The sequence below is a fragment of the Leptidea sinapis genome, chromosome 20 (genome assembly GCF_905404315.1).
Source record: "Leptidea sinapis chromosome 20, ilLepSina1.1, whole genome shotgun sequence".
Classification (NCBI taxonomy): domain Eukaryota; kingdom Metazoa; phylum Arthropoda; class Insecta; order Lepidoptera; family Pieridae; genus Leptidea; species Leptidea sinapis.
This window is the reverse complement of record NC_066284.1, coordinates 4,000,245-4,027,137: the sequence shown is the minus strand read 5'-3', so window position 1 is coordinate 4,027,137 and position 26,893 is coordinate 4,000,245. Positions and strand designations below refer to the sequence as shown.

General features: G+C 33.3%; 3 protein-coding genes and 1 long non-coding RNA gene across 5 annotated transcripts; 2 read left to right on the top strand and 2 right to left on the bottom strand.

The window, feature by feature from the left end:
* LOC126970304 (juvenile hormone esterase-like) lies at positions 1 to 10,789 on the top strand. 2 transcript variants are annotated; one of them, XM_050816145.1, is made up of 4 exons: positions 1 to 254; positions 1,766 to 1,940; positions 2,193 to 3,047; positions 10,651 to 10,789. In XM_050816145.1, exons 2-4 carry the CDS (start codon positions 1,791 to 1,793, stop codon positions 10,693 to 10,695), a joined length of 1,050 nt encoding a protein of 349 aa, XP_050672102.1. In that variant the 5' UTR covers positions 1 to 254; positions 1,766 to 1,790; the 3' UTR covers positions 10,696 to 10,789. The 2 variants fall into 2 exon arrangements, with proteins under 2 accessions (XP_050672102.1, XP_050672101.1); XM_050816144.1 differs by lacking the exon at positions 10,651 to 10,789 and adding an exon at positions 3,844 to 4,059 and having other exon boundaries at positions 2 to 254; positions 2,193 to 3,487.
* Positions 6,743 to 14,787, top strand: LOC126970302 (esterase FE4-like). The gene is made up of 4 exons (XM_050816140.1): positions 6,743 to 6,887; positions 8,682 to 8,856; positions 9,797 to 11,091; positions 11,497 to 14,787. The coding sequence occupies exons 2-4, from the start codon at positions 8,695 to 8,697 to the stop codon at positions 11,648 to 11,650; spliced, it is 1,611 nt and encodes a 536-aa protein (XP_050672097.1). The 5' UTR covers positions 6,743 to 6,887; positions 8,682 to 8,694; the 3' UTR covers positions 11,651 to 14,787.
* LOC126970344 (uncharacterized) lies at positions 11,137 to 22,001 on the bottom strand. Its single transcript, XR_007730610.1, has 2 exons — positions 21,438 to 22,001; positions 11,137 to 11,419 (listed from the first exon to the last, which is right to left on the bottom strand). It is a non-coding gene; the product is annotated as an uncharacterized LOC126970344 (long non-coding RNA).
* A 2,183-nt stretch (positions 22,002 to 24,184) lies between these two features.
* Positions 24,185 to 25,427, bottom strand: LOC126970323 (uncharacterized). Its single transcript, XM_050816170.1, has one exon. The coding sequence runs from the start codon at positions 25,382 to 25,384 to the stop codon at positions 24,401 to 24,403; it is 984 nt and encodes a 327-aa protein (XP_050672127.1). The 5' UTR covers positions 25,385 to 25,427; the 3' UTR covers positions 24,185 to 24,400.
* Between the last annotated feature and the right edge of the window lie 1,466 nt (positions 25,428 to 26,893).

Here is a 26,893-nt window from a genome sequence, read left to right as displayed (position 1 = left end):
TGAAGACCCCGAAACGGGGCCCATATGTCGTACTCGGGTGTCCGCTTAAGCGCATACCCCTTAACGACTAAAAACCTCCTCTATGCTGTCAGCCCCGACGGCTTTTACAGCGGCATAGGACGTGAGACGTAGAGGCCATAAAGACTTCGTAACACCAGTCGCAGGGCGTCTCAGACTCTAACCTCGGACCGACTGTGTGCTTGTGGGAAGGAGAAAAGATTATGATGCAGATGAAATGAAATGATGATGAAATGGTATGTCTATTTCATTTTCATTTCTGTTTGCATCAAAGGACACCAATTTACCTAAGTATGCATATTCATCTATATAATATTCTATCGCTTCCTTTTCATTGTTTTCCTTTGACTGTTTGTCATAATGTTTGTTTTGGATATGTTCATGTGTAAGCCGATTTTTATACTTGACCTTTTTAATTTTTGAAGCATTACCTCTAAATTGGTCGCCACTTTACAAAAATTAACAATGTCATTTGCAAACCTTAGGTGTGTTAATTTATTATTAAGAATACTTCGCCCTATATTTTCCCAATTAATGTTTTTGAAAATATCTTCAAGTGAATAGCTTTGAAGACAGTGTGTCTCCCTGGTGCACCCCTCTACCAATTTTGAACTCCTCTCTTTGTCTTTCGAGCAAATATTACACTTTTAGAATAAGTGCTTTTTTATGATATTCACGTATGTTTTGTTTACATTGTTATTTCTTAGAGCAGTTCATATAGATGGGTGTACTATGCTTTCAAAAGCTTTGGAATAGTCCGCAAAAGCTATGTAAAGTGGTTTGTTTGTTTGAATGCTCTAAATCTTTCTATCATTTGTTCTATTGCATGAGTATGGAACTGAAAATTATTCCCTACCGTGCGAAAGAAAGCATAACTTACAATAAATACACGGATAACTCACCACACCTTCCCACCCGTTATAGATACTTCGTGATTTTTTCCGATAACTTTCTTCCTTTTAGGCGTCACGTTATTATTGGCAGTCCCTAATATGTTCTAACCTTATATTCTTCACTCTTTATTTAATTTTGCTGCTATTATCTATATCTATATATATAAAAATGAATTGCTGTTCGTTAGGCTCGCTACAACTCGAGAACCGCTGGACGGATTTGGCTAATTTTGGTCTTGAATTATTTGTGGAAGTCCAGGGAAGGTTTAAAAGGTGAATAAATATGAAAATCCTCAGAATTAAATAAAAACAACAATTTTGTTTTTCCTTTGATGTATCCTCCGTCGTTCAGAAATCAAATTGAAAGAATAGTTTAAAATGAATAACTAATAAGAATTTTTAAATCTTTCTAACTTTTTCAGGTAAAAAATAAACTTAGTTTTAGCTAACAATGGTTGGTAGATTAACAACAGTTGCTAACTATCTATCAGATTATTTTTATGTAGACTGATAAGTCATAAGTTTGAGAGTGAATGAAGTACATAGGCTTAGAATGCAAAGAGCTTAGAAATCAAACAGCCATAATATTGTCATTCGAGCTGACAAAACACCTGCCGGTTAACACACAAGGAGGTTTAATTCACCCACCATTGACGAAGTTGCTGTTGTTATTGTGGGAGAAAATTTACAAAATAAAGCAATTATTCTTATTTCCAATATTTTTTTTTGTATGGACATATTTTCTATTATTGTCAAATTCATAAAAAACATTATTCTGTTTATTATATACAGAACAACGTCTGTCGGGTCAGCTAGTTTCAAATAAATATCCTGATTTCTTATTATATTTACAGGTTTACTCTTTAAGTAGTGCTAGCTATGACCGAAGGCAAACAGGTCGGACCAATAGTAATTATTCCACAAGGTGAATTAAAAGGGGGTGTCGCAATAACTGAAAATGGTATACAATATAATGAATTTATTGACATTCCCTATGCAAAACCACCAGTGGGTGAACTGAGATTTGGGGTAAGTACTTTGTTACTGTAAACATTATAATATGAGTATCTTTGAATATGAAAGCCTAGAATCACAACATTTTATCCATATTTAACAATAGGTAGGCTGTTTATTTTGCTACAAAGCCAAGCCGTGCTAACAGCTATCGAGAGTATTGACGAGAACCATAACTTGACTTATAAATAAACCTGTAAAAAGTTACAAATAACTCAGTTACTATCGCGTTTCTATTGATGTTAGTAATTAATGGCTCGCTTACAGGCTCCTGAACCGCCATTACCATGGGAAGGACTTCGAGACGCCACTAAATTTAATCCAGATCACATCTCCATTCAGTATCACTATAAAGGCTACATTATTGGATCTGAGGACTGTCTTTACTTAAATGTGTACACACCAAAGTTACCTACAAATAACACAGAATTATTACCTGTTATTTTCTATATTCATGGCGGAGGATTCAATGAAGGCTGTGGAATCGATAAATATGACCTAGGTCCAGATTATTTATTAGAAAAGAATGTCGTCATAGTTTCAACCAATTACAGACTTGGTTTCTTTGGTTTTCTGTCGCTAGACATTCCTGAAGCTGCCGGTAATATGGGAATAAAAGATCAAATAATGGCATTGAAATGGGTTAGTAATAATATAGAATATTTTGGAGGTGACAAAAATAATGTCACTCTTCTCGGTTTGAGTGCGGGTGCAGTTTTCGTTGATTATATTCGACTGGCACCGTCTGCAAAAAACCTTTTCCATAAAGCTATTCTCCAATCTGGAAACAGTCTTAATCATTGGGGCAAAGATACAGGAACTAAGAATCTATTAACCAGTATTCTGGATGCATTAGGGTACAATGGTTTCCTTGATGATAGTTTAGCTATCTATAAATTTCTTAAAAACGCATCAGCTCCATCTCTTGTCAAAACCTGTAAGAAGTTCTACAAAAACCTGGTTCCAGAAAGACTATATTTTGGGTTTGTTCCAACAGTGGAAAAAGATTTTGACGATGTTAATGCAGTAATTGTTGAACGTCCTTATAAATTGTTTGTCGAAGGTAAATATCATAAAGTACCCGTCATACAAGGTTTTTGTGATAAAGAAGGCTATCTGACCCTTTTTTCAAGACCAGGTACTGTGAATTCGATAACGGAAGATAAGACTTTTTTTAAACATTGGCCTTACAAATTAGAGGAAAATGACACAAAAAGATACAGTATTGCTTTGGCAAAAGCATATTTGGAAAATCAAGGTCTTGGCGATGATAGTGACAAACTTGGCATCGAGTTTTTCAATGATTTCGACGTAATAGCTGGAATGTGGATACAATCCCAAATCACTGCATCACATGGAACCCCTGTGTATGTGTATGAATTTTCATACGATGGCAATTTCAACTACTTAAAGAATAAGTTCAATATAAAAAGAATAGGAGCAGCTCATGCAGATGAAATGGGCTACTTGTTTAGGAATGAGTACATAAAAGTTGGAGTATCACAGGACTTTAAAATAAGGAATATTATTACTACTTTTTGGACGAATTTTGCTAGCAATGGGTAATATACGTTGAATTTATTTTATCAACTCAATTTTATTAACTGATGAAAATGTTTTAGGCTTGATTATATTTGTATGAGTAAGAGATTGATTATTTAATTTTTGGTGTTTATCTAATTGAAATTAAACTAGTACTCTAACAACTAACTTCTCCAATATTGCAAATTTATCATTAATAATGATTTATTAAATTAATAAAATGTTGTCACTTAGCTGCGTTCACTATTTTTCACATGGATGCCATCTTTGTTCTTTTATTATCTCTGTGATAGTGCATCTGAAAATACGAAGACATTTCGTATTTTTTATACATTCAATTTATTATTGAAAAATTAATTATATCGTATATTTGCAGTGACCCCAATGGACTAAATGTAACCCTGTGGCCCCGTTTCTCTCCAGAGCGTCCTGCTTACCTCAACATAGACAAGCAAATGGCCATTAAATTTAACTATCATCCTAATAGAATCGAAATTTTTAAGGAAATTTACGACAAGTATGAAAAGTAGAAACTTTAGTTTTTATATATCTGTAAATATATTTTTAAATGAATATAAATGAATACATCTAAGATAGCTTTATTTTTTATCTTGTGCATACTTACTCACAAAATGCAGGGGCATTTTGCTATGCTCGAGTAGCAGACCATAAACCTACCTGCATTTTTCTGCTGTAGTGACCTGATATTTTTCTTTCCTTTAGCTTTTCCGTCAAAGTCTGCATCAAAGTGCAAGTTAACTTGAAGAAAAAAATTCCATAAGAATTGGACCTAATATTATAAGATAAAAATTTTCTACAACACATACTCGTACACCTAGTCACTACATATAAAAACACTACACACACACACATATTATACCACCAATCACACTGTCGCTAATTAATTTCTTTATATAATTCAGTTTTCTATAATTAAGTTTCTGTATAAATTTTTTTTTATATCCTTTCCATCATTATAAGCATGTTCTTTGGCTTTTTGCATCGAGGTATGTAAACCTTTTATAACTTTTCAACGGCTCAACCGATTTCATCGCGGTTGGCTCCATTTGAAAGGGCTTGACGAAACTTGCATTTTAAATACAATTCGGACCGGTATATTTTAAGAAACCTCAAAAAAAAACTACGAATGATGATATTTGCATAAGTATATGGTTTTTTTCTCAGAACAACAAAAAACCACAACTATCGCCACTAGCCGGTCAAAATCGGTTGATTCGAAAGTTCGCTTGAAGGTCGCAGCCTCATAAAGATATGTGCTCTTGATAAGTGCTCTGTTTACTTACCTTTGTGGGGATAATTCTATTATGCACTAGTGTATAATATGACAATGCACGTGTGTGTAATAATTTGGATTATGGCCCTAATTGCCATGTAATAAGGCTCACTTTACGAGCAAGTGTGTTGAAAACATTTTTTCAGAATAGATGTGGAATCGTTATCTTAATAGACGTATAATAGAACAAGGATAGTTGAATATGGCGAGCATTAAGGTAGTGACCGCATGTCTGCGACTGGAGACATCTCCCTTTATAGTATAAATACACGATGAAATTAACAAAAAAGAGATAGATTCTAACTACCACATCGAGATAGCCACAAGAAAGCTAGGCACATCGGCCGGTAAGCCTTCCAGTAGACTAGACTATAATGACATGTGAAGACCTACTGTATGTATAAATAAAAATTAAACGATTGATGCGTATATATTTTCTTTACGTAAATAAGAACTTTGTAAAAATATGGGAGTTGTGGGCTGCCACTCCTTGTCTAGTCCCAGATATAGCTGAGATATAACTTATTCGCAAAAAGATTTAAAGTTAGCACTCTTATTGTCGAGCTTGTTCCCGAGCCTCAAGCATGTCACAATAAGAGCGCTTTCGCACTACGTCCGATCAGAGTCCGATCTGAATCCGTGAAAACACGGTCCGGAGTAGTCGTAAAACTAATTCTATGGTAGTTTACCCACTAGATCCGGCTTCCGTCATCCGTTAATTTCCGTACCGGAGAAGATTATTGACGGACCGAAGTAACCATAGTATTTTTTGTATGGATTACAGGGATGTTTAGTGTTGATCTACCTTCATAAGTAATAAGTAAACAATATTAAATATTGTTTGATTAAGAACTGAGTTTTACTTCCTTAATCTGACTGCAAGCATTTCTTCAGTCGGTATACATTGTCAAAATTTTGTATCTTGTCGAAAAATATTATTTTTTAAGTGATGTAAAATAAAATCGAAAGTGGAAACACTCCTTCGGTAGTAGTTATAAAATTTCCTGTCGTATTGAGGTAATACGTGGTGATTGTAAATAGCTCTTTTTAAACGTCGGTCCACCAATGGAGGGTGGGCACACTCAGAGTTCTTTACTTTAGCGCCTCCGTACATACAATAGCATTGCCAGAAGTTGACGCCGATTGAAAGGACTCATGATCAACGACGTGAATGCTCTGCTGTGGCTCCGCGTAAAATGCCGTATGCCAAAAAGTCGCCCCTGAATTGCTTGGAATTGAATCAGAGATCGGAGTAGTGCGTAAGCAATAACCGAATTCGGTGCAAGATTTTAAGACCTGTATTTTCACGGATACGGATCGGACGTAGTGCGAAAGCGCTTTTACTATTAAACATGGAATTTGCACGTGAAGATGCTTCAAATATAATAACGAGTATACCACGAGGTAAATATTAATGATATAATAGACTGACGTAAATTTTAACGGAACTTTTGATCTGGTCAATCATAACATCCTACCTACGAAGTTATTAGCCTCACATGTGCCGAACGGCAAAAAAGGGTGGAGTTCATCAAGGATCCTTAGCAATATCCTCTATCTGAAAGTCTGACGAGGCTTATGAGACTTTCGCAGTACTGTAGCGCATACGGTTTGTTAATTTTGAGACCTGACTTCTTGGACGTATATAGCATGGATGTAATGTATTCCATATTCATACGAATAAGAACAAAAAAAGTGTGACAAAATACCTCTATATATTATTTTTCTTAAATAAGATCTATAATTATTATTTGACGCGCACGGCTGCGATTTTTATCATCGCAGACCTACCTTTACGGTCGCGATCGCATATATCTGAATCGTTTACTGAGCAAGTCAATCGCAGTCGCAGACATCTTAACACTACCTTATCACGAATTACCTTTCATGTTGTTGAATGCTAAACATTAATTATTTAATTGCCCAACGCTATATTAAGACATTACAATGTAAAATAATCCAATCTAGTCAAATTTCTAGTTAGTTTCGTATTAAACGCATGTTACTTTGAATTTGGAATCATTTGTTGTAAATTGAATTGATGCTATATAATATATATAGCAACAATTGTTTTGATTTGATTGTTAGATTTTTATCAATCAAAGGATTTTAAAAACATTACAACGGTAAGTCTACATCAAAACTAGTATGGTGAAATGGTCCGAAAATCTTGTTTATTTCGTATGAACATTGATTACATTCTTATAACTACATTTAAATAGTTATTTAATAAAAAAATATTTCATTGCTTAAAAAAATATTAAAAAAGTTGTATATAAAAAGAGCAACTCAGCTGCAGAAGACATTTTCCCATCGTTGAATTCAAAGCGCAACAGTAAATGACTTGAAAATTGAAAATATCTTTCTCGATTAAGGCATCAAATATATCAATTTGTAAATAATTTCATCTTACTTCTTTTATTCAGTGCCTCCGAATGAAATAATTTTACAAGTTTGTTTCAAGTTCAGCCCTTTAAAGTTGAACGAATGCCATCAGAAATATAACTTAAAAAAAATCAAGGCGCAACACAGTTCTTCTAACGTAAAAGTGAGATCCATGTAATACCAAGTTGGTAAATTTATTCAGTCCTAACTTCAAAAAACTAAAACTTTATTCAATATGGCTTAAACTAAGCGCTTGTGAATCGTCACTACAAATATTTGTTTCAGATTACTGAATTTGCTATAACCATACCATAAGGGTCCTTCTGTGTTAATATTTTTATTTTAGAAGTGAAAACTTCTTTTAGCCCGGTACGCAAAGTTTTAGATAAGATTCAATCCCTGGACTCGCAACACCGTTACGACATACAGCTATAGTGTGACCGCGACCAGAAAAAAGCGCGTTTAAATAAATAATAAAATGGTACCAGGCAATCAAAGTTGAAGAATAGATTGTCTTATGTATGATCCGAGTATACCTAAATTTATTTCGACGTCATTCGCAAGAAGTGTGACGTGTAGGCCGATTTTTATACGGGAGTGTTAAATTTTTGTAACATTGCCTCTAAATTGGTAGCTTGAAATAACATTGTCATCTGCAAACCATAGGCGTGTTCATTTACTATTAAGCATCCTGCTGCCTCTATTTCCGAAAATAATGTTTTTGAAAATGTCTTCAATTACAGAAGTGAATAGCTTTGGTGATAGTGGATCTCCCTGGCGCACCCCTCTACCAATTGTGAACTTCTAGAACGTCTTCTGCTTACACTTTTAGAATAAATGTTTTTTTATGATATTCACGTATGTTTTGCTTACATTATTATTTCTTAGAGCAGTCCTATATATGGGTGCACAATGCTGTCAAAAGCTTTGGAGTAGTTCACAAAAGCTATGTAAAGTGGTTTGATGAATTCTTTAAATTTTTCTGTTATTTGTTCTATTGCATGAATACGGTTTATTGTTAAGTAGTGTGGTCTGAAGCCCACTCATTTTGGTGTTTGAATTTTATAAAAATCTGGCGCTATTCTTCTCAGGATGATTGAATTTATGTCACGTTTAATTATAATTATTTAATTATATTATATTAATTATTTAAAATTATTTGAATTAATTAACGTGTCGGTGTGCATCGTATAAATTCCCTCTCAGAAATTTCCCCTTACGTGTCAAAAGAAGCATAACTTACAATAGATATACGTGATGTCTCACTACATCTTCCCACCCACTATAGATACTTCGTGATTTTTTCCAAAAACTTTATTCCCTTTAGGCGTCATGTGATGGCACTCCCTTATTTGTGATCAGATCTTTATTAAATGTAGGAACTCTAAATTTGAAGTTCCGCAAAGTTTTTTCATTAAAGCATCATGATAAGATTTTCAGTCAATCAATTCATACTTATGTTCTTCATTTTTATTTTTTTTAATGCTATTATCTTTATTTCAAATAAATGCGCTGAGTTCCTATTATATTTACAGGTTTACTCGTTAAATGGTGCTAGCTATGACCAAAGGCAAACAGGTCGAGCCAATAGTAACGATTCCGCAAGGTGAATTAAAAGGTGGTGTCGCAATAACTGAAAATGGTGTACAATATAATGAATTTATTGACATTCCCTATGCAAAACCACCAGTGGGTGAACTGAGATTTAGGGTAAGTACTTTGTTACTACAAATATTATATGAGTGATATCTTTGAACATGAAAACCTAGGATCACAACGTTTTATCTAAGTTTAACAATAGGTCTTGTGTATGCTAAGTAACCTTTTTTCAATGTAATTTTATCCAAAATATCTCCCTTCCCTTCAGCTGAAAGTAATCTGTTCCCTACTCTGTTTCTTACACCACTGAGTATGATACATATACCAGCCATGCTAACAGCTATCGAGATAGTATTGACAAGAACCATAACTTGACATGTGATAGTCTTATCTGCAATGCAAAATTTTGCAATTGCAGGCATCCATAAGAAGACACAGGTTTGCGCGTTGACTGCAGTATTTTTCCCGTATCACCTAATACGGCGTCAATATGTCAAGGGACGTTCACTTTCATGGTCACATAACATAGCAATGAAGGCTAATTTCACCATTTTAGAACTGCGTGTTTTGCAAGAAACTTATTATTATAATTATTGTATTGTATTCTCAAACCAAAACGTTTTCAAGCTGACATACGGCCGTTCCCAATAGTCAGTCTATCTACTTGAGATAAAAATCGTAACAATCGTTGACTTTTCTGTCCTAATTAACTTATGGACTCACCTTATCCGTACACGCTGTATGTCAATGGTAGTTTGTATGGAAATTGCAATTCATGCGTCTCAATATAAAGCGATAAAAATGACTTAACGGGTATATTGGGACAGCTTCAGATTATTGACAGCAGAAGGTAGTAATTTGTCTCTATCTGTAGATAGTATATTGGGAACGGCCGATAGGGGCTAATTATATTGCGAATTCCAACTAGGCGGCTGCTTATTGCTTTGCGCTAAGTGATCCACTTATTCGTATGACCTCAAAATAAAAATTACAAATAACTCAGTTATTATCACGTTTCTATTGATGTTACTAATTAGTGGCTCACTTACAGGATCCTGAACCAGCACTACCATGGGAAGGACTTCGAGACGCCACTAAATTTAATCCAGATCACATCTCCATTCAGTATCACTATAAAGGCTACATTATAGGATCTGAGGACTGTCTTTACTTAAATGTGTACACACCAAAGTTACCTACAAATAACACAAAATTATTACCTGTAATTTTCTATATTCATGGTGGGGGATTCAATGAAGGCTGTGGAATCGATAAATATGACCTAGGTCCAGATTATTTATTAGAAAAGAATGTCGTCATAGTTTCAACCAATTACAGACTTGGTTTCTTTGGTTTTCTGTCGCTAGACATTCCTGAAGCTGCCGGTAATATGGGAATAAAAGATCAAATAATGGCATTGAAATGGGTTAGTAATAATATAGAATATTTTGGAGGTGACAAAAATAATGTCACTCTTCTCGGTTTGAGTGCGGGTGCAGTTTTCGTTGATTATATTCGACTGGCACCGTCTGCAAAAAACCTTTTCCATAAAGCTATTCTCCAATCTGGAAACAGTCTTAATCATTGGGGCAAAGATACAGGAACTAAGAATCTATTAACCAGTATTCTGGATGCATTAGGGTACAATGGTTTCCTTGATGATAGTTTAGCTATCTATAAATTTCTTAAAAACGCATCAGCTCCATCTCTTGTCAAAACCTGTAAGAAGTTCTACAAAAACCTGGTTCCAGAAAGACTATATTTTGGGTTTGTTCCAACAGTGGAAAAAGATTTTGACGATGTTAATGCAGTAATTGTTGAACGTCCTTATAAATTGTTTGTCGAAGGTAAATATCATAAAGTACCCGTCATACAAGGTTTTTGTGATAAAGAAGGCTATCTGACCCTTTTTTCAAGACCAGGTACTGTGAATTCGATAACGGAAGATAAGACTTTTTTTAAACATTGGCCTTACAAATTAGAGGAAAATGACACAAAAAGATACAGTATTGCTTTGGCAAAAGCATATATGGAAAATCAAGACCTTGGCGATGATAGTGACAAAATAGGCATTGAGTTTTTCAATGATTTTGACGTAATAGCTGGAATGTGGATACAATCTCAAATCACTGCATCACATGGAACTCCTGTGTATTTGTATGAATTTTCTTACGATGGCAACTTCAACTACGTAAAGAATAAGTTTAATATAAAAAGAATAGGAGCAGCTCATGCAGATGAAATGGGCTACTTGTTTAAAAATGAGTACATAAAAGTTGGAGTATCACAGGACTTTAAAATAAGGAATATTATTACTACTCTGTGGACGAATTTTGCTAGCAATGGGTAATATACGTTGAATTTATTTTATCAACTCAATAAAACAATATATAACTGATTATATTTTTAATTCTGATATTTTTTTATAGGCTTGATTATATTTTTATGTAAGTGATTAATAATCTAATGTTTGGCTACATCTAAGTTTATCTAATTGAAATTGAACTAGTTCCCTAATAATTCTCTAATTAGCTTCTCAAATATTGCAAATTGATCATTAATAATTATCTATTAGAATATTAATATAATTAATAATATGTTGTTACACTTAGTTGCGTTCACTATTTTTCACATGGAGGCCATCTTTGCCCTTTTTATCTTTGTGATAGTGCATCTGAAAATAAGAAGACATTTCGTGTTTTTTATCCATTCAATTTATTATTGAAAAAAAAATATATTATATGATTTCAGTGATCCCAATGGACTAAATGTGTCCCTGTGGCCCCGTTTCTCTCCAGAGCGTCCTGCTTACCTCAACATAGACAAGCAAATGGCCATTAAATTTAACTATCATCCTAATAGAATCGAAATTTTTAAGGAAATTTACGATAAGTATGAAAAGTAGAAACATTACTTTTAATATTTTGTCTGTTAGTATATTGTTAAATGTATATAAATAAATACATCTGAAATATATTTCATCATATAATATATCATTTACTTACTTAATTTTAAATTTAGATAAAAATTCTACGACCCATTTTTTTTCAATTTCACTAGGTCTCTTTCGATTATTGTTTAGTTTTCTTTATAGTTTAAGTTTAGTTTGCATATATAGTCGGAAATGTAATTTGAGATCAAAAATGTATACAAAGAAATGGCATTGTCAAAATGACAATTCAGAGATTATCAACATTTTTCTAGGTAGTTTAATAATAAACCTATTCTGATTAATAGTACATAAAACATAAATATATATATTTATGTTTTATATATAAATTATTAACAATTTTTTTATTTAATAATGGTTACCAAACATAAAATAAATAATTTCCATATTAATATTCGCTTTCTGATTCTGTCTGAAGAGCTTGATGTCGACGAATCGGAATTGGTTACTTTTATAATAAACATTATTTTCCGCCGCCAACTTGTCCCCACCAAAAGTTTGATAATTAAATTTTTCTCTTTTTACGATTTCTAGTAACTGAGCTTTTATCATATATTCTTCATAATTTGGATATGAGTTATTCAATAATTTGCGCTTTCCATCGGGCAGTTGTGGGGTTCGATTCTAACCTTCGGGAGTGGTAAGAGACATTAAAACAAATATCAAACCACATTTTCGATTTTGTGTGACTTGTAAAAGTATTTACAATTATTAACTGTAATCATAAAATCTTCATATTGTACAAAAAAAGAAATTCACTTTCGACTTTTTTGCAAATATAAGATACACAATATACCGCTACATAAACATGTAGATAGTAGAGGTATATCTTATTAATACACACCTTCATCGACTCATGTTTATTATATAAACATATAAAATATAGTTTAATATATAAACGAATAGCAAGAACAGCACATTCAATCATGACGAATGTCAAACCGAATGAACAAGGCAATATATGGCGACCAGTCATACCTGCCACTACGGCCAAGATTTATTGTAACATTATTTACGATTTTCTTGTGTAGACGACCCAAATGTTTAGAGCTTCTATCATATTGCCAGTGCCAAAGCACAAGTTCGCACAATAAATTTACATTTTAATTTTTGGATGTATTTTATGCTATATTAGAAAGAGAAAGCGTTGTGCAATACTTAATTATGTGTAAATTGACTACACTTATAATTTTAAAATTATATTTTAGTTATTTCAACACGCACAATGAAAAAGGTTATTATTTCTTGATGGCAACACCATTGTTTGCATTTTTGATCTCGAATTATATTTCCGACTGTAGATATATTATATAGTTTCAGCTTACATAGTATGTTGAAATTACTTTTTTGTCAAAGGACCACTAAAGTTTATTATTATTATTACATACACCAAGTCACTACACACAAACAATACACACACACACACACAGACACACGTTATCATCACTCACACTAACGCCAATTACTTCCTTTATCTAATTAAGCTTCTCTATAATATATTTATTTTTATTTACCTTTTCCATCATTATAACCATGGCTTTAGGGGCCCGGTGACTTGTAGCACAGGTATTCATTACCTATTTCAAGTACTGGTCCCTCACAATTCAAACCATGTTTACATATCGATATTAATAAACTGTGTATACTATGTGATTGTGAGAGAAAATAAATTTTCGTATTCATATGTACATTTATTCGATGCTTTGTAAAGTCGACATCACTCTTGTGATTCTTCTGGTGTTACAACAGAGTATGGGCTGCGGCATTCACATAGGTGACTCTCAACACTTACCCCCGGTTTGATCCTCGGCCCCGTACCAACATGTTTTCGATTTTCAAATATGCTGACATATTGTATTTTTATATTTTTATTTGTATGAATTTGACAGATAAGTGCGTTCTCTGCATTATTGATGTGGAAATTAATTATTGAAGGATAACATAAAATCGGATCAGAGTCCGATCCGTATACGTGAAAACACGGTCCGAAGTTGTCGTAGAGCTATTTCTACGGTTGACGGAAAGAAATTTGATGATGGAAGCCGGACTTAGTGTGTAAGCTACTATAGAAATAGTTCTACGACTACTTCGGATTTTCACGGTTACGGATCAGATGAGGATCCGACGTAGTGCGAAAGCGCTCTAAACAATCTTAAACTAGAGAACTTGAAATTGATAACAGCCGAAGCAAGTTAATCTTTTTGGCGCTTATTAAAACCGTGATTTACTACTCTTCTCTACTCTCCTTTTGATGTAGTCCTTAACCAGTGGGTCCCATGCCTGTCAAGCTGCAACAAGACCATAATTCTGTTATAAGAGTTGTCAGTCTATGTCATGTTCTGATTCATTACAGGTTATTATAATTTAATAGTTGTTGTAGTGTTTGAAGATGGAACACATAGCTGTTTACTTTTATCTTATGTTTTATCTATATCGCTTTTGTCAGTCAATGTCCACAACAGATTTGTTTGGTTGTGCTGAGTCATGCTGATCCGATAATGTTTTTGTGAATTTCTTAACTTTTGCTGAATCATCCTAAATCAGCAATTTTCGACTATTTGCTAGCCTGAAATTTTCTTAGCCTTAATTCGAATGGTTCGTGCAAGTACTAGTACTATTTACTATTTATTAAAACAAAAGAATTACGTAAATCGGATCATAAATCTCAGAGTAATCGGCGTACATACATAAAAAATACCGATCGAATTGATAACCTCCTCCTCCTTTTTGAAGTGGGTTAAAAATCAAAATTACAATGTTTCGTCGAACATGCGTTGGTGACCTATATAACAATAATATTTTTTCGGTCTACATATGTAGACCGAAAAATATGATATAAAAAGAACATCGTCAGAAAGATAAATGATTGTCGAACTTATTAAACATTTTTTTTAATTGATTATTTGCTATTTTTTTTTACATTAAATATTTGGTATGAGTGGGTGTTGATTTATAGAGTCCGCATAACTAACATAAACTTAACACTGAAAATATCTATATTTTATCTCGCTATATTTTTAATCTTTTCATTAGTAATGTGTAAAGCCATGGAATATAAAAGGCAGTAAAAATTTGTTTTTCACAATTACATTTATTTTGTTTGGTTTTTGTTTTGTTTGGCTTTGAGCTTTGAGCTGGACTGACATATTTTAAGAATAAAATATAATTAATTGTGGCAATAAAATAAATATTATACAAAATACATTACATTACAGGTTATTAAATTACTATCTAATATTTTCCGAAATCATTATGAATGTCACAGTTTCTAGAAAATTCCTCAACGTGCTTACATACAGAACATTATCAAAAATGTATTGAGAAGCAACAGTCAAAATGTTAATTTCTTTAAATTTTTCTCTTAATGATTCCTTAGGTTATAAATCGCGCGAATAGCACTCTTCTGCAGCACATAAATAATCAATATAACAATAACAGATTTGTTCGATTGTGCTGAGTCATGCTGATCCGATAATATTTTTGTGAATTCCTTCAATTTTTGCTGAGTCATCCTATATCTGCAATTTTCGACTATTTGCTAGTCTGAAAAATTTGTTAGCCTTAATTCTAAGGGTTTGTGCAATTACTAGTAGGACACGCACCCCGTGGATCTTATTTTTTAAGCTAATACACATATAGGCTAAAAAATGATTTCATAAAGAAATTGTATTTAGTAATTAATTGTTGTTTATTTCAATTTTTTTTTACAACTGAACAAACACTATCATTTGCTCACATTCACTATTTCAGTTACTCAATATGAATTAGATTTCTTCTTTACTTTCTATTTAATTTTTTCTTATAAGTTTTTCTTTATTTTTCATGTAGTATTTCTCGGTTTTGTCTTTAACTACAAAATTTGTCACAACTATTGTACCATTATTACTATTTCTTTTAATTAGCGTATCTATTGTGTTTTTTTTATATAGTCCGACCTTTTTATTAGCTTTAAGGAATCATAAATAAATAAATAAAATATAGAAGTTTATTTTGATTTCCCTTCTTATAAACGCTTGATTAAATAAATTACATTTATCATACTCTTACATTTTAGACTAGCTGACCCGACAGACGTTGTTCTGTCAATAAACGGTTCGAGAGATATGGTAAATGTGTGAGTGTGTGCGTGGGTGGGATCGTGACACGACAAACTATATATGTACACCTTCCTTGAGCTTCAACATATCTATTACAAAACTTTAATTGAGATTGGTTGAATAGTTTAGGAGTTATTAGGGAACATACAAACATACATTCTCTTTGATATATATAGATGGATTTTAGGTCACTTTATTGATTTGGTACTTTATATTTCTCGAAAAAGGCGACTGAGTTGGATATAAAATTGATGTTAAAATCAAAATTCCAATGTTTTGTCGCATAGAATCCCACCTATATAATAATAATATTTTATGCTCTACATATGAATGATATAAAAAGCACATCGTCAGAAAGATAAATGATTTACATAAAAAATTTGGTGTACCTCATACCCCGGCGGTAAGCACGATAACTTAACACTGAAAATATCGATATTTTAACTCGATCTATTTTTAATCTTTTCACTAGTAATGTGAAAAGCTATGGATTGTAAATGGAAGTATAAATTTGTATTGCACAATTATATATTATTTTTCGGTTATTCACGCTGAAATTGTCGTTCTTTATGCAGCCTTATTATGATATATGTTATTTCTAAATAGAGCTTGAAGACAGTTGATCATTTAAACTGGTGACCACCGGTAATATTTCCTATCTTCCCTAGGTTCCCTATCTTCAATCGCTAGGGGGCGTTGAGAATTCGTAAATAAATAAAGATTGTTCGCCGAAGTTTGAAATTAAATTGTTAAAATTGTTTGTTTTTTGTATGTTTGTTTAACAAACTCATCAGTATAATCATTACCAATTCAAATTATTCCTAATATGTCAGTAGATAAAAAGATTCTGTATTCTAATCTATATATATATAAATGAATTGCTGTTCGTTAGTCTCGCTAAAACTCGAGAACAACTGGACCGATTTGGCTAATTTTGGTCTTGAATTATTTTTGGAAGTTCAGAAAAGGTTTTAAAGCTAAATAAATCGGAAAATGCTGTTAAATAAAAAGAACAAATTTGTTTTTCCTTTGATGTCCATACATAATTTCTATGAGAGAATTTATTGACGCACTGTTTGACAGTTCTGCTGTGAAACAATTTCATTACGCCAGCAGGGTGCATATTTTACGAAGTAATTTTTGATGTTATGATATTATATTATTGACAAATTCATATAAAACATTATTTTATTTATTATATACAGAACAACGTCTGTCAGGTCCGCTAGTCTTATATAAAAAAATGTCTTGTCACAATGTTAGTTACCTTACTCCTCCGAAATGGCTTTACTGATTTTTACCAAATTTGATATGCATATTCAGTAGGTCTGAGAAACGGCTAAATGTTAAGGGTCCACCCCTATTTTTTTTTTATGTAATTTTTTGTTTTTCATCAACCCCTAGTTTTGTATCGCGATTTTATATTATTCTGTTCCATCCACAAATCCGCTATAGGGTTGCAAGATGGCAATGGATCAATACTTACAAAAATTGTAGTACGATAAATTTGCTAGGTCTGAGAATCGGTTGCATCTACTTTTTACACTACAAACATTTTTTTATTACTTCATTTAGCAATACGGCGTTTGCTGGGTCAGCTAGTTTATATAATAATAGTAAAATAATAGCATTATAATGCTAAAAATAAAATATCTAATGTTGATTGAGATTTGTATTAAAAAAAATTAAGTATTTCACGATCATATGACCCGCGCACTTTTGTATTTAAAAAAAAAACTTTTGTTTTATTGAACTTCGACATAAAAGTATCAGAAAATTACAAGTAAAGTAATAAGGTTATAAATTAGAGAAAAAATGTCAGCTTAAGGTAATTAAAACTCATTTGAACGTACCTTTGAATTTTATCTATGTTTTATAAAATAATCACGCCAATTTCAGGGTATATTTTGGCAATAGACAAACTTTTCCGCAGTGAATTGGGGTCCATGGGTTATTGCAATATGCCATGCCTTGCTAAGATTCTGTTCAGACAGCTGAGAACCCAATTACATGACAAACTATCCAGTTCATATAACAAAAAACAGTTCAATAAATACAAGAATTTCTTCCCTATCAAAAGTAAAAATATCATTGCCAACCCACCTTGTGGTAATTTTTTTTTTATTTACATTATTAATCTACGGTTCTCTCTGTAAAGTTCGATGTATTTAGCACAAAGTTCACATTGTTTTACAAATATTTCAAGATCTCGACTTACATTTATATCGAAAACGTGATCTCGTTTTAATTTGAAAAGTACTTGCTTTCCAATATATCTTATCCTACTAATATTATAAATGTGAAAGTTTGTATGTCTGGATGTATGTTTAGGCTTCTTTAACGCAAAATCTACTGAATAGATTTCGATGAAACTTTACAATAATATAGCTTACACACCAGAATAACAAATAGGTTTTTTTTTTGCGCCCAAACAAGGGAAAGGGCTACCCTCCAGGATAACGACAGGAGGGAGGTTGTGAATGCTCATGCATACCATGTGGGACTCACGTGAAAACCTAGGTGCCTACCCACTAAACACCACCTGCAGTAGGCTTTGGGCAGGTGCCCTCTAAGCCTACATCGAAAGCGACCTTCTCTTGGGGAGAGAGAGGCGCAAGCGGCACTCCCTATGGGAGTTTCCCTAAGTTTCCTCTATAATTTATAAAACTATAGTGTGAATTATACAAAATATAAAAAAAGTGTGATTGTTACTAATGAATACAAATAGCGCCATCTCTTATCAACTAGCAAGGAAAAGATCAATACAATTTATATGGCAAAACAACGTTTGCCGGGTCAGCTAGTAACATTATATAGTACAGTAGATTATAAAGAGGATAATGATGCATGGTTCTTGCGTGGTTTTGCGCAGGCCATCTAAAATTGTATAATGTTATATATTTTTTAGTGAAAATAAGGGACGAGACGAGCATGACGTTCAGCTGATGGTAATTGAAACGCCCTGCACACTACTTCTTGCACACTACTCCTTCTACTTCACTAATTCTTGAAAATCCCCATAAATTTTGAGCGGTACTGCAATTGCGCTCGTCACTTTGAGATATAAGATGTTAAGTCTCATTTGCCCAGTCATTTGACTAGCTACGGCGCATATAGTTATACAAATGATTTAAGTTTTCTTTAGCTGGCACGAGATTCTCGTGCCAGATTTTGGCGAGACAACACGTCCTGAGGATGCCTCGTGTAGAGGCGAAACACGTGTCGAATTGTTTTAAAAACAAATATTGGCAGAATTAACACTAAAGAAAACTAAAATCATTTGTATAATTATGGATTTCCGCAAAGTAACGCCTAATTCAATAAATTTTGCATATAGTTACATTAAAAATTTAAATTTTATTATATGATTCAAAATTTGGGCTGGGAGTTTCTTTTCAGTTCTTCTCTACATGTCAAAGCCCCTTTACGAACTGATGTAGTTTCATGTCGTTTACCAAGTGTTGTTGCAATATGTTATGTTATTGTCACTCCCTATGGTAGGTAAATAAATACATATCAATTTCTTAATTAAACTCAAAAATTCCAATAATTTCGTATATTTTTGTCAACTTTATCAATTTATTAGCCAACCATTTTTGATATAAACGATTAGGTTGTTAAAGATCAAACGCGTTAAGGATGTTTTATTTTTCATGTTTAAAACATTTACAAAACAAAGTAGGTAATTAGCGGGCTAATTCGCTAGTTAATTATGCTAATAATAATTGAATAATATTATCAAAATAATTCAAAATATAAGAACCCGAACTAAGCAGATACATTATAATTGGATCAGAATGAATTTTGTTGTAGAACTTTAAAGTTTGTTCGCGCCTATTTGGTGACAGGCATAGTGGATTAAAGGCGATTATTATAATTCTACTATACGATAGATAGCGATAGATGAATATTTGGGGTATTTTTTTATGGTATAGGAGGACAAACGAGCGTACGGGTCACCTGGTGTTAACACCAGAGGAATCACAAGAGCGTTGCCGGCCTTTGAGGAAGGTGTACGCGCTTTTTTTGAAGGTACCCATGTCGTATCGTCCCAGAAACACCGCACAAGGAAGCTCATTCCACAGCTTCGTAGTACGAGGCAGAAAGCTCCTTGAAAACCGCACTGTGGAGGACCGCCACACATGCAGATGGTGGGGATGATATCCTAACTTGTGGCGTGTCGTGCGAAGGTGAAATATATATAAATGGCCAGTACGGTTTTAAAGTCAAAACCGCGTGAATATGAAAGATGGGGACAAATGAGCGTACGGGTCACCTGATGACACCTAAGTGGTCAAAGCAGCCCATAGGCCATGTTCTCTTGCAACATTAGAGGAATCACAGCAGCGTTGCTAGACTATTAGAAAGGTGTACGCGATTTTTTTGAAGGTACCCATGTCGTATCATCCCGGAAACAGCGTATAAGGAAGCTCATTCCACAGCTTTATGGTATGGGGAGGAAAGTTCTGTGAATACCGAACTGTAGATGAACTATATTTTATTTTAAATATTACGAATCAGTTTTTACGACACTGTTGAAAGCGCCAGTAAACAAAAACAGTCAAAATTTGAACACAATGCTCTACGATAATATTGATCCTTTTTATGTAAAAAAGTAAAAAACAACCAACTTCAAAAACACTATTCCAAAACAATAGATATAATGTGCACTAATAAGTATAAAAATAATTGCGTATTTTTATACAATCTAATTCTAGATACGATTATTGTTATTTTTGGAATCGGTGTCCTTCCGCCGCGACCCGCTCGCGCCTCTCTCCTCCTCACGACTCAAGCACATCTCACCTATAACTATGTATGTAGTAACAAACCTATCTTGGATGACACCGACTCCAAAAATTACAATAATCCTATCTAGAATTAGATTAATTAATTAGATTGTATAAAAATACGCAATTAATTTCATACTTTTTAGTGCACATAATATCTATTGTTTTGGAATAGTGTTTTTGAAGTCGGTTGTTTTTTTGTTAAAAGCATTTTTATTTTATGATTTTTAGTGAATTTTAAGTACACTTATTAACAATTTGTGTAAATATGTGTAGATATACTAAATTTTTCAATGCAGCAATGAACGTAATATATATAACGATAGCATAAAAAAGATTCGGCCGAGTATCGTTAATTTGTTGCTCATTGTCAGATCTGGACCAAATCACAATGGAACCACACGGGAAGCACCAGCTTTCAAATAAAAAATAATTATCAAAATCGGTTCACCCAGTCGAAAGTTTTGAGGTAACAAACATAAAAAAAAAACATACCGACGAATTGAGAACCTCCTGTTTGAAGTCGGTTAAAAAGGATCAAACGTGTCTATTAACTATACATAAAAAATTTTGACAATATAACCACTATAATTTTTGAACAATTTTATTGATACCGATAACAATATTTTACATAAAAACTACTGTTTTTAATTAATCTAATTAATTCATGTTTAATTAATTATACATAAGTTTTTAGAGCGGAAAGTCTTGGAATACTTTAGATAACTGGCTTATCTAAAATATTTCAAGACAGACTCAGATGTTGTTAAGAAAACAGAAATAATTGTTCATTTAACTGTTGTTAAAGGTTTTGTTTATATAAAATTATATTACAATTTTTATTAATGTACTTACATAATGTTAAAATAAGACTTCCTTACTCAACTACTCAACGAATAGTACTTAATATACCAACCATTAATTCTGTTTTTATATGTACTCTATTATTTAATTAGAAATTACACTAATTATTCGCGAGGTGATTGCACTGACCTTTCAAAAAGGCCGTCTAACACCGGCTAATATCTGTTGTAGCATTCGCTGTATTCTCGAAATATACAGAGGAGGATTAGTAGTTTAAGAGAAAAGACGACTTAGACTCTAGTTCATTTAACTGTTGTTAAAGGTTTTGTTTATATAAAATTATATTACAATTTTTATTAATGTACTTACATAATGTTAAAATAAGACTTCCTTACTCAACTACTCAACGAATAGTACTTAATATACCAACCATTAATTCTGTTTTTATATGTACTCTATTATTTAATTAGAAATTACACTAATTATTCGCGAGGTGATTGCACTGACCTTTCAAAAAGGCCGTCTAACACCGGCTAATATCTGTTGTAGCATTCGCTGTATTCTCGAAATATACAGAGGAGGATTAGTAGTTTAAGAGAAAAGACGACTTAGACTCTAGTTCATTTAACTGTTGTTAAAGGTTTTGTTTATATAAAATTATATTACTATTTTTATTAATGTACTTACATAATGTTAAAATAAGACTTCCTTTTTTTTTAATAATTTTCAATCAATCGCAATAACTAATGATCAAATAAGTAGGAAATCGGGCGAGAGTTCAACTATTGCCCTAGCTACTATACTCTGTCTTAATTGGCTCCAGGAGAGAATGAGATAGTTGGTTGGGTTTAGATGCGAACTGCTCCTCGTAATTTGTTGAGAAAAAATAGTTTTCTCAAACATGCATGAAAATATTGTCATTATTTGTGAAAAAAGAACACGTGAAGTATCGAATTTGTGGACAAAGAAAATCAAATCTATTGCAGGAGTATTTTTTGATTATGGAACATTACAACGCTCCTGCAAGTTGTATGAAACGGCGTGCTGGGGTTATTAAATTCTCTTTGATCGGATCTCTTTTGTCATTCTTGGCGCACCATAGTCTCTTTGCTTAGCACGAATTGCGTTTACGTGGCTGTATTAGGGCTTCCAATCCCGCGGCCTGTATTCAATCTCGGCATTTGCGGGAATATGAATTTTCAATCCCGCGGGATCTTGGTATTTACGGGATATGCCCGTATATTGAGAATATGCACATTTTAAAACAATGAATTTATCAACTCCACATTTATTTATGTTCATATTACTATTAAAATGAGATTAATGAAATTATACTGTTTTTTTCACAAACAAAACAATAACAAATTTTAAACTGATAAATTATAACTTAATTATTAAGTTTGTCAGCTTATACAAGTAATCTTAATTGAAAATGTTTGCGAACGAAACACAACATGTCCAAACTGTCGTCTGCCAAATTATTGTGAATTTTAGACGCAATATAGCCTGCAGCAGAAAATGCCCTTTCTGCTTCCACACTTGTGGGCGGTATTCAATTAAAGAGTTTGTACTTTGTACGTAAATCTTTCACATGTACAATTGAATTTACGTACAAACCCTTAAAAGGATGTATCAATAAACTTCACGAAAATACGAAACCGGTAATAACTTGAGATATTAAGAATAATATTTCACGCCAATTATCCTATTTTGCATCGAATGCACGCTTTTTTTCAGTCTCGCAATTCCCGCGGATCCCGCGCCCGTAATCTCGCGTCTCGCGGGATTGAGAAATGGCGCGGGATCCATTTTCAGAGAACCGAGATCTCGGTATTGCGGGATTAGAAGCCCTAGGCTGTATAGCCATAAATGCGTTTGCTTATCGGCACAGATGTAAAAAAATTGGCGGCAAAGCTGAAAATTCGCCTTGATTTGTTATTTACATACCTACTTAATAAATATAAATTTAATAATAATTTAAATGAGTTCCAATGGTTCAGAGAGAGAAATGGAGATTGATTGTACTCCACCAGATTTAAGATCAAAACCCAAATTGGCGATGGAAAAGCTGCTTCCAGCGAAGTCAATGGTAAATTTAATTCAATGTATAATATAATAAGTGTGTTTTATTTTTGAGAAAAGCACTATATATGCCTCAGCCGGAATTGGTAATTGCCTGTCTCGTATTTAGTGAAGTCCTCGCCTACGGCTCGGTTTTCAAACTCATACTCGACCTGCAATTGCATATTTCCCGGCCTCTGCAATAATGTACTTACTATTAACGTTTAAAATAATTTCAGATTTTATAATTAATTGAAACTCAACGAATAGTACTTAATATACCAACCATTAATTCTGTTTTTATATGTACTCTATTATTTAATTAGAAATTACACTAATTATTCGCGAGGTGATTGCACTGACCTTTCAAAAAGGCCATCTAACACCGGCTAATGGTCCTTATCTGTTGTAGCATTCGCCGTATTCTCGAAATATACAGAGGAGGATTAGTAGTTTAAAAGAAAAGACGACTTAGACTCTAGTTGTCTTTTCCCCTTATAATAAAGAATTTAGGTAGGTATGTACATCTCTCGTTACGATTTTTCTTTCAAGTATTAATGCATAACAGTGTTTATCTAATGCAAGAATAACATAAACACACACAAACACTGTCAAAAAAGATTTTAGTACTACAATTTGAAGGCTTAAGATTTTAAAAATGATTTTTATCAGAGGGGGGACTAATATATGAGTACACGAATTCTGTTTAAAGGTATATTTAATTTAACTACCACATATTTTTTTGTAAAATAATTTATTTATTCAAAAATCAATAAAATTATAAAATACCTAATTTAAATCACTCGCTAACATAAAATGTTTTATAAACATCTAACAATATTTCAAAGTTAAATTTCTAACATTATTTGCGTTTCGTTAATACTTATAATTTACTCACAATTTCTAACAACTAATTATATATAATAGCACAACTAAATAAAATATATCTTGCATTAATTAGATTCACCTGCTACGGGCGTGTATTTAAGCCCGGTGTCATTGAGAATTGTCACAACCCACGAGTCTTCAGGTATTTTTCCGGAATTTAACAACTTAACAGCTGCAGCGACATTTGCGGCACTTGTGTATCCGACGTAAAGTCCTTCTTTTTCTCCCACTAATTTCTTGTAATGAAGAGTTTCTTCATCAGTCACGCTAAGCGGTTCATCCAAAGTATCAAAATTGAACAAATTTGGTACACACCCATAACCTGAACCTTGCAATAAGTGCAAAGGTTTAGAAATTTTACAACCCGCAATAGGCTGAGACCCTTCAGGCTCCACAACAAAGCATTTTATATTGGGATTCTTTTCCTTCAAATACCTAGATGCACCAGTAAAGGTTCCAGCTGTTCCCACCGTGGCCACAAATGCATCGACGCGATGGCCGGTTTGTTTCCAAATTTCAGGTCCGGTAGTTACATAATGTGCATTTGCATTTTCCTGGTTATTAAATTGATTCACGTAGTAAGCACCAGTTTCATCAATAATCTTCATGCCTACTGCCTCAGCGGCTTTTACATCCGCAAGAGTCACGTTGCCATAGGTGCCCTCTACTTGTGGTACTCTTACACATTTTGCTCCCAGAGCCTCCATATGAAGGGCTCTTTGCAGGCTGTTTCCTTTAGACATAGTTAGTGTCAGAGGATGCCCCTCAATGGCACAGACGATTGCAAGACCAACACCTTGATTTCCTGATGTTACCTCGAGAACGGGAGCCCCTTCTTTTAATTCGCCACTTTCTTTTGCTTTTTGAATCATGTGCAATGCTGAACGACATTTGATCGATGCTCCGGGATTCATAAATTCACATTTTGCTAAAATTCGCCCAGGTCCTGGGTGCAAGCGGTCCAATGCCACCAATGGCGTGTTGCCGATCAGTTCCAAAGCCGACGCTTTGATATCTGTTGCCACAACCGCGCCGTTTGTTAGAGCCATATCGGTCTTCTGCTGTGTCGCAATCAATACTAAGCCAATCAATCGAACGAGTGCTCTTATAAACTAACGACTGTGACGCAATATCTTATTTCGCGTCATCAACATAGATGTTCGCGTATAAAAAGCAACTCACACTAAAATAACTAACACTCTAACAGCTGTAAGTGAATTAGGTACATATCAACTGATAAGGCGTATTCTGTATTCAATCAACAATCTCAAAGATATGACAGTTGGAACAAACCACCTATCTCTAAAGTCCAGAATATTATCTTGAACTTTGTACTGTACATTTTTAATATCCTGGCAATATATACGTATCTCCTAAAATGCTAATATTTTTAATGGTATAAAAATAACAAAACATTTGGAGGAACCTTTTAGCAGTGGGCTTCTATTCACAGGATGCCAGCTAGATTAGGGTACCATAACCGTGAATCAGTAATGTGTAAACATTACTCTGTTTCGGTGTGAAGGGCGCCGTAGCTAGTGAAACTACTGGGCCAATGAGACTTAACATCTTACGTCTCAAGGTGACGAGCGAGAGTTTTAGTGCCGCTCAGAATTATGTTTTTCAAGAATCCTGAGCGGCACTGCATTGTAATGGGCAGGGCGTATCAATTACCATCAGCTGAATGTGCTGCTCGTCTCGTCCCTTATTTTCATAAAAAGAACCTTGAACACATCAAGCTTCTAACGGCCGATTCCAACCTTCAATCACAATCCAAAATAGACACTCCGAGAATAATTTTGACATTTTGTAACTGGTCTATGGAATATTTTAGTGATCTCGTTTTTGAATCCATTTAAGGATAATGAAGTGTTTTTTTTGAGCATGGTATTTGTATGAATATAACAGATAAACCTCTTCTATGCTAGGTATATAGAATTGGAAAACAATAATGAAATATAGATATTCAGATTCAGGATTCCAACCTTCAATCACAATCCAAAATAGACACTCCGAGAATAATTTTGACATTTTGTAACTGGTCTATGGAATATTTTAGTGATCTCGTTTTTGAATCCATTTAAGGATAATGAAGTGTTTTTTTTTAGCATGGTATTTGTATGAATATAACAGATAAACCTCTTCTATGCTAGGTATATAGAATTGGAAAACAATAATGAAATATAGATATTCAGATTCAGGATTCCAACCTTCAATCACAATCCAAAATAGACACTCCGAGAATAATTTTGACATTTTGTAACTGGTCTATGGAATATTTTAGTGATCTCGTTTTTGAATCCATTTAAGGATAATGAAGTGTTTTTTTTGAGCATGGTATTTGTATGAATATAACAATAAACCTCTTCTATGCTAGGTATATAGAATTGGAAAACAATAATGAAATATAGATATTCAGATTCAGGATTCCAACCTTCAATCACAATCCAAAATAGACACTCCGAGAATAATTTTGACATTTTGTAACTGGTCTATGGAATATTTTAGTGATCTCGTTTTTGAATCCATTTAAGGATAATGAAGTGTTTTTTTTGAGC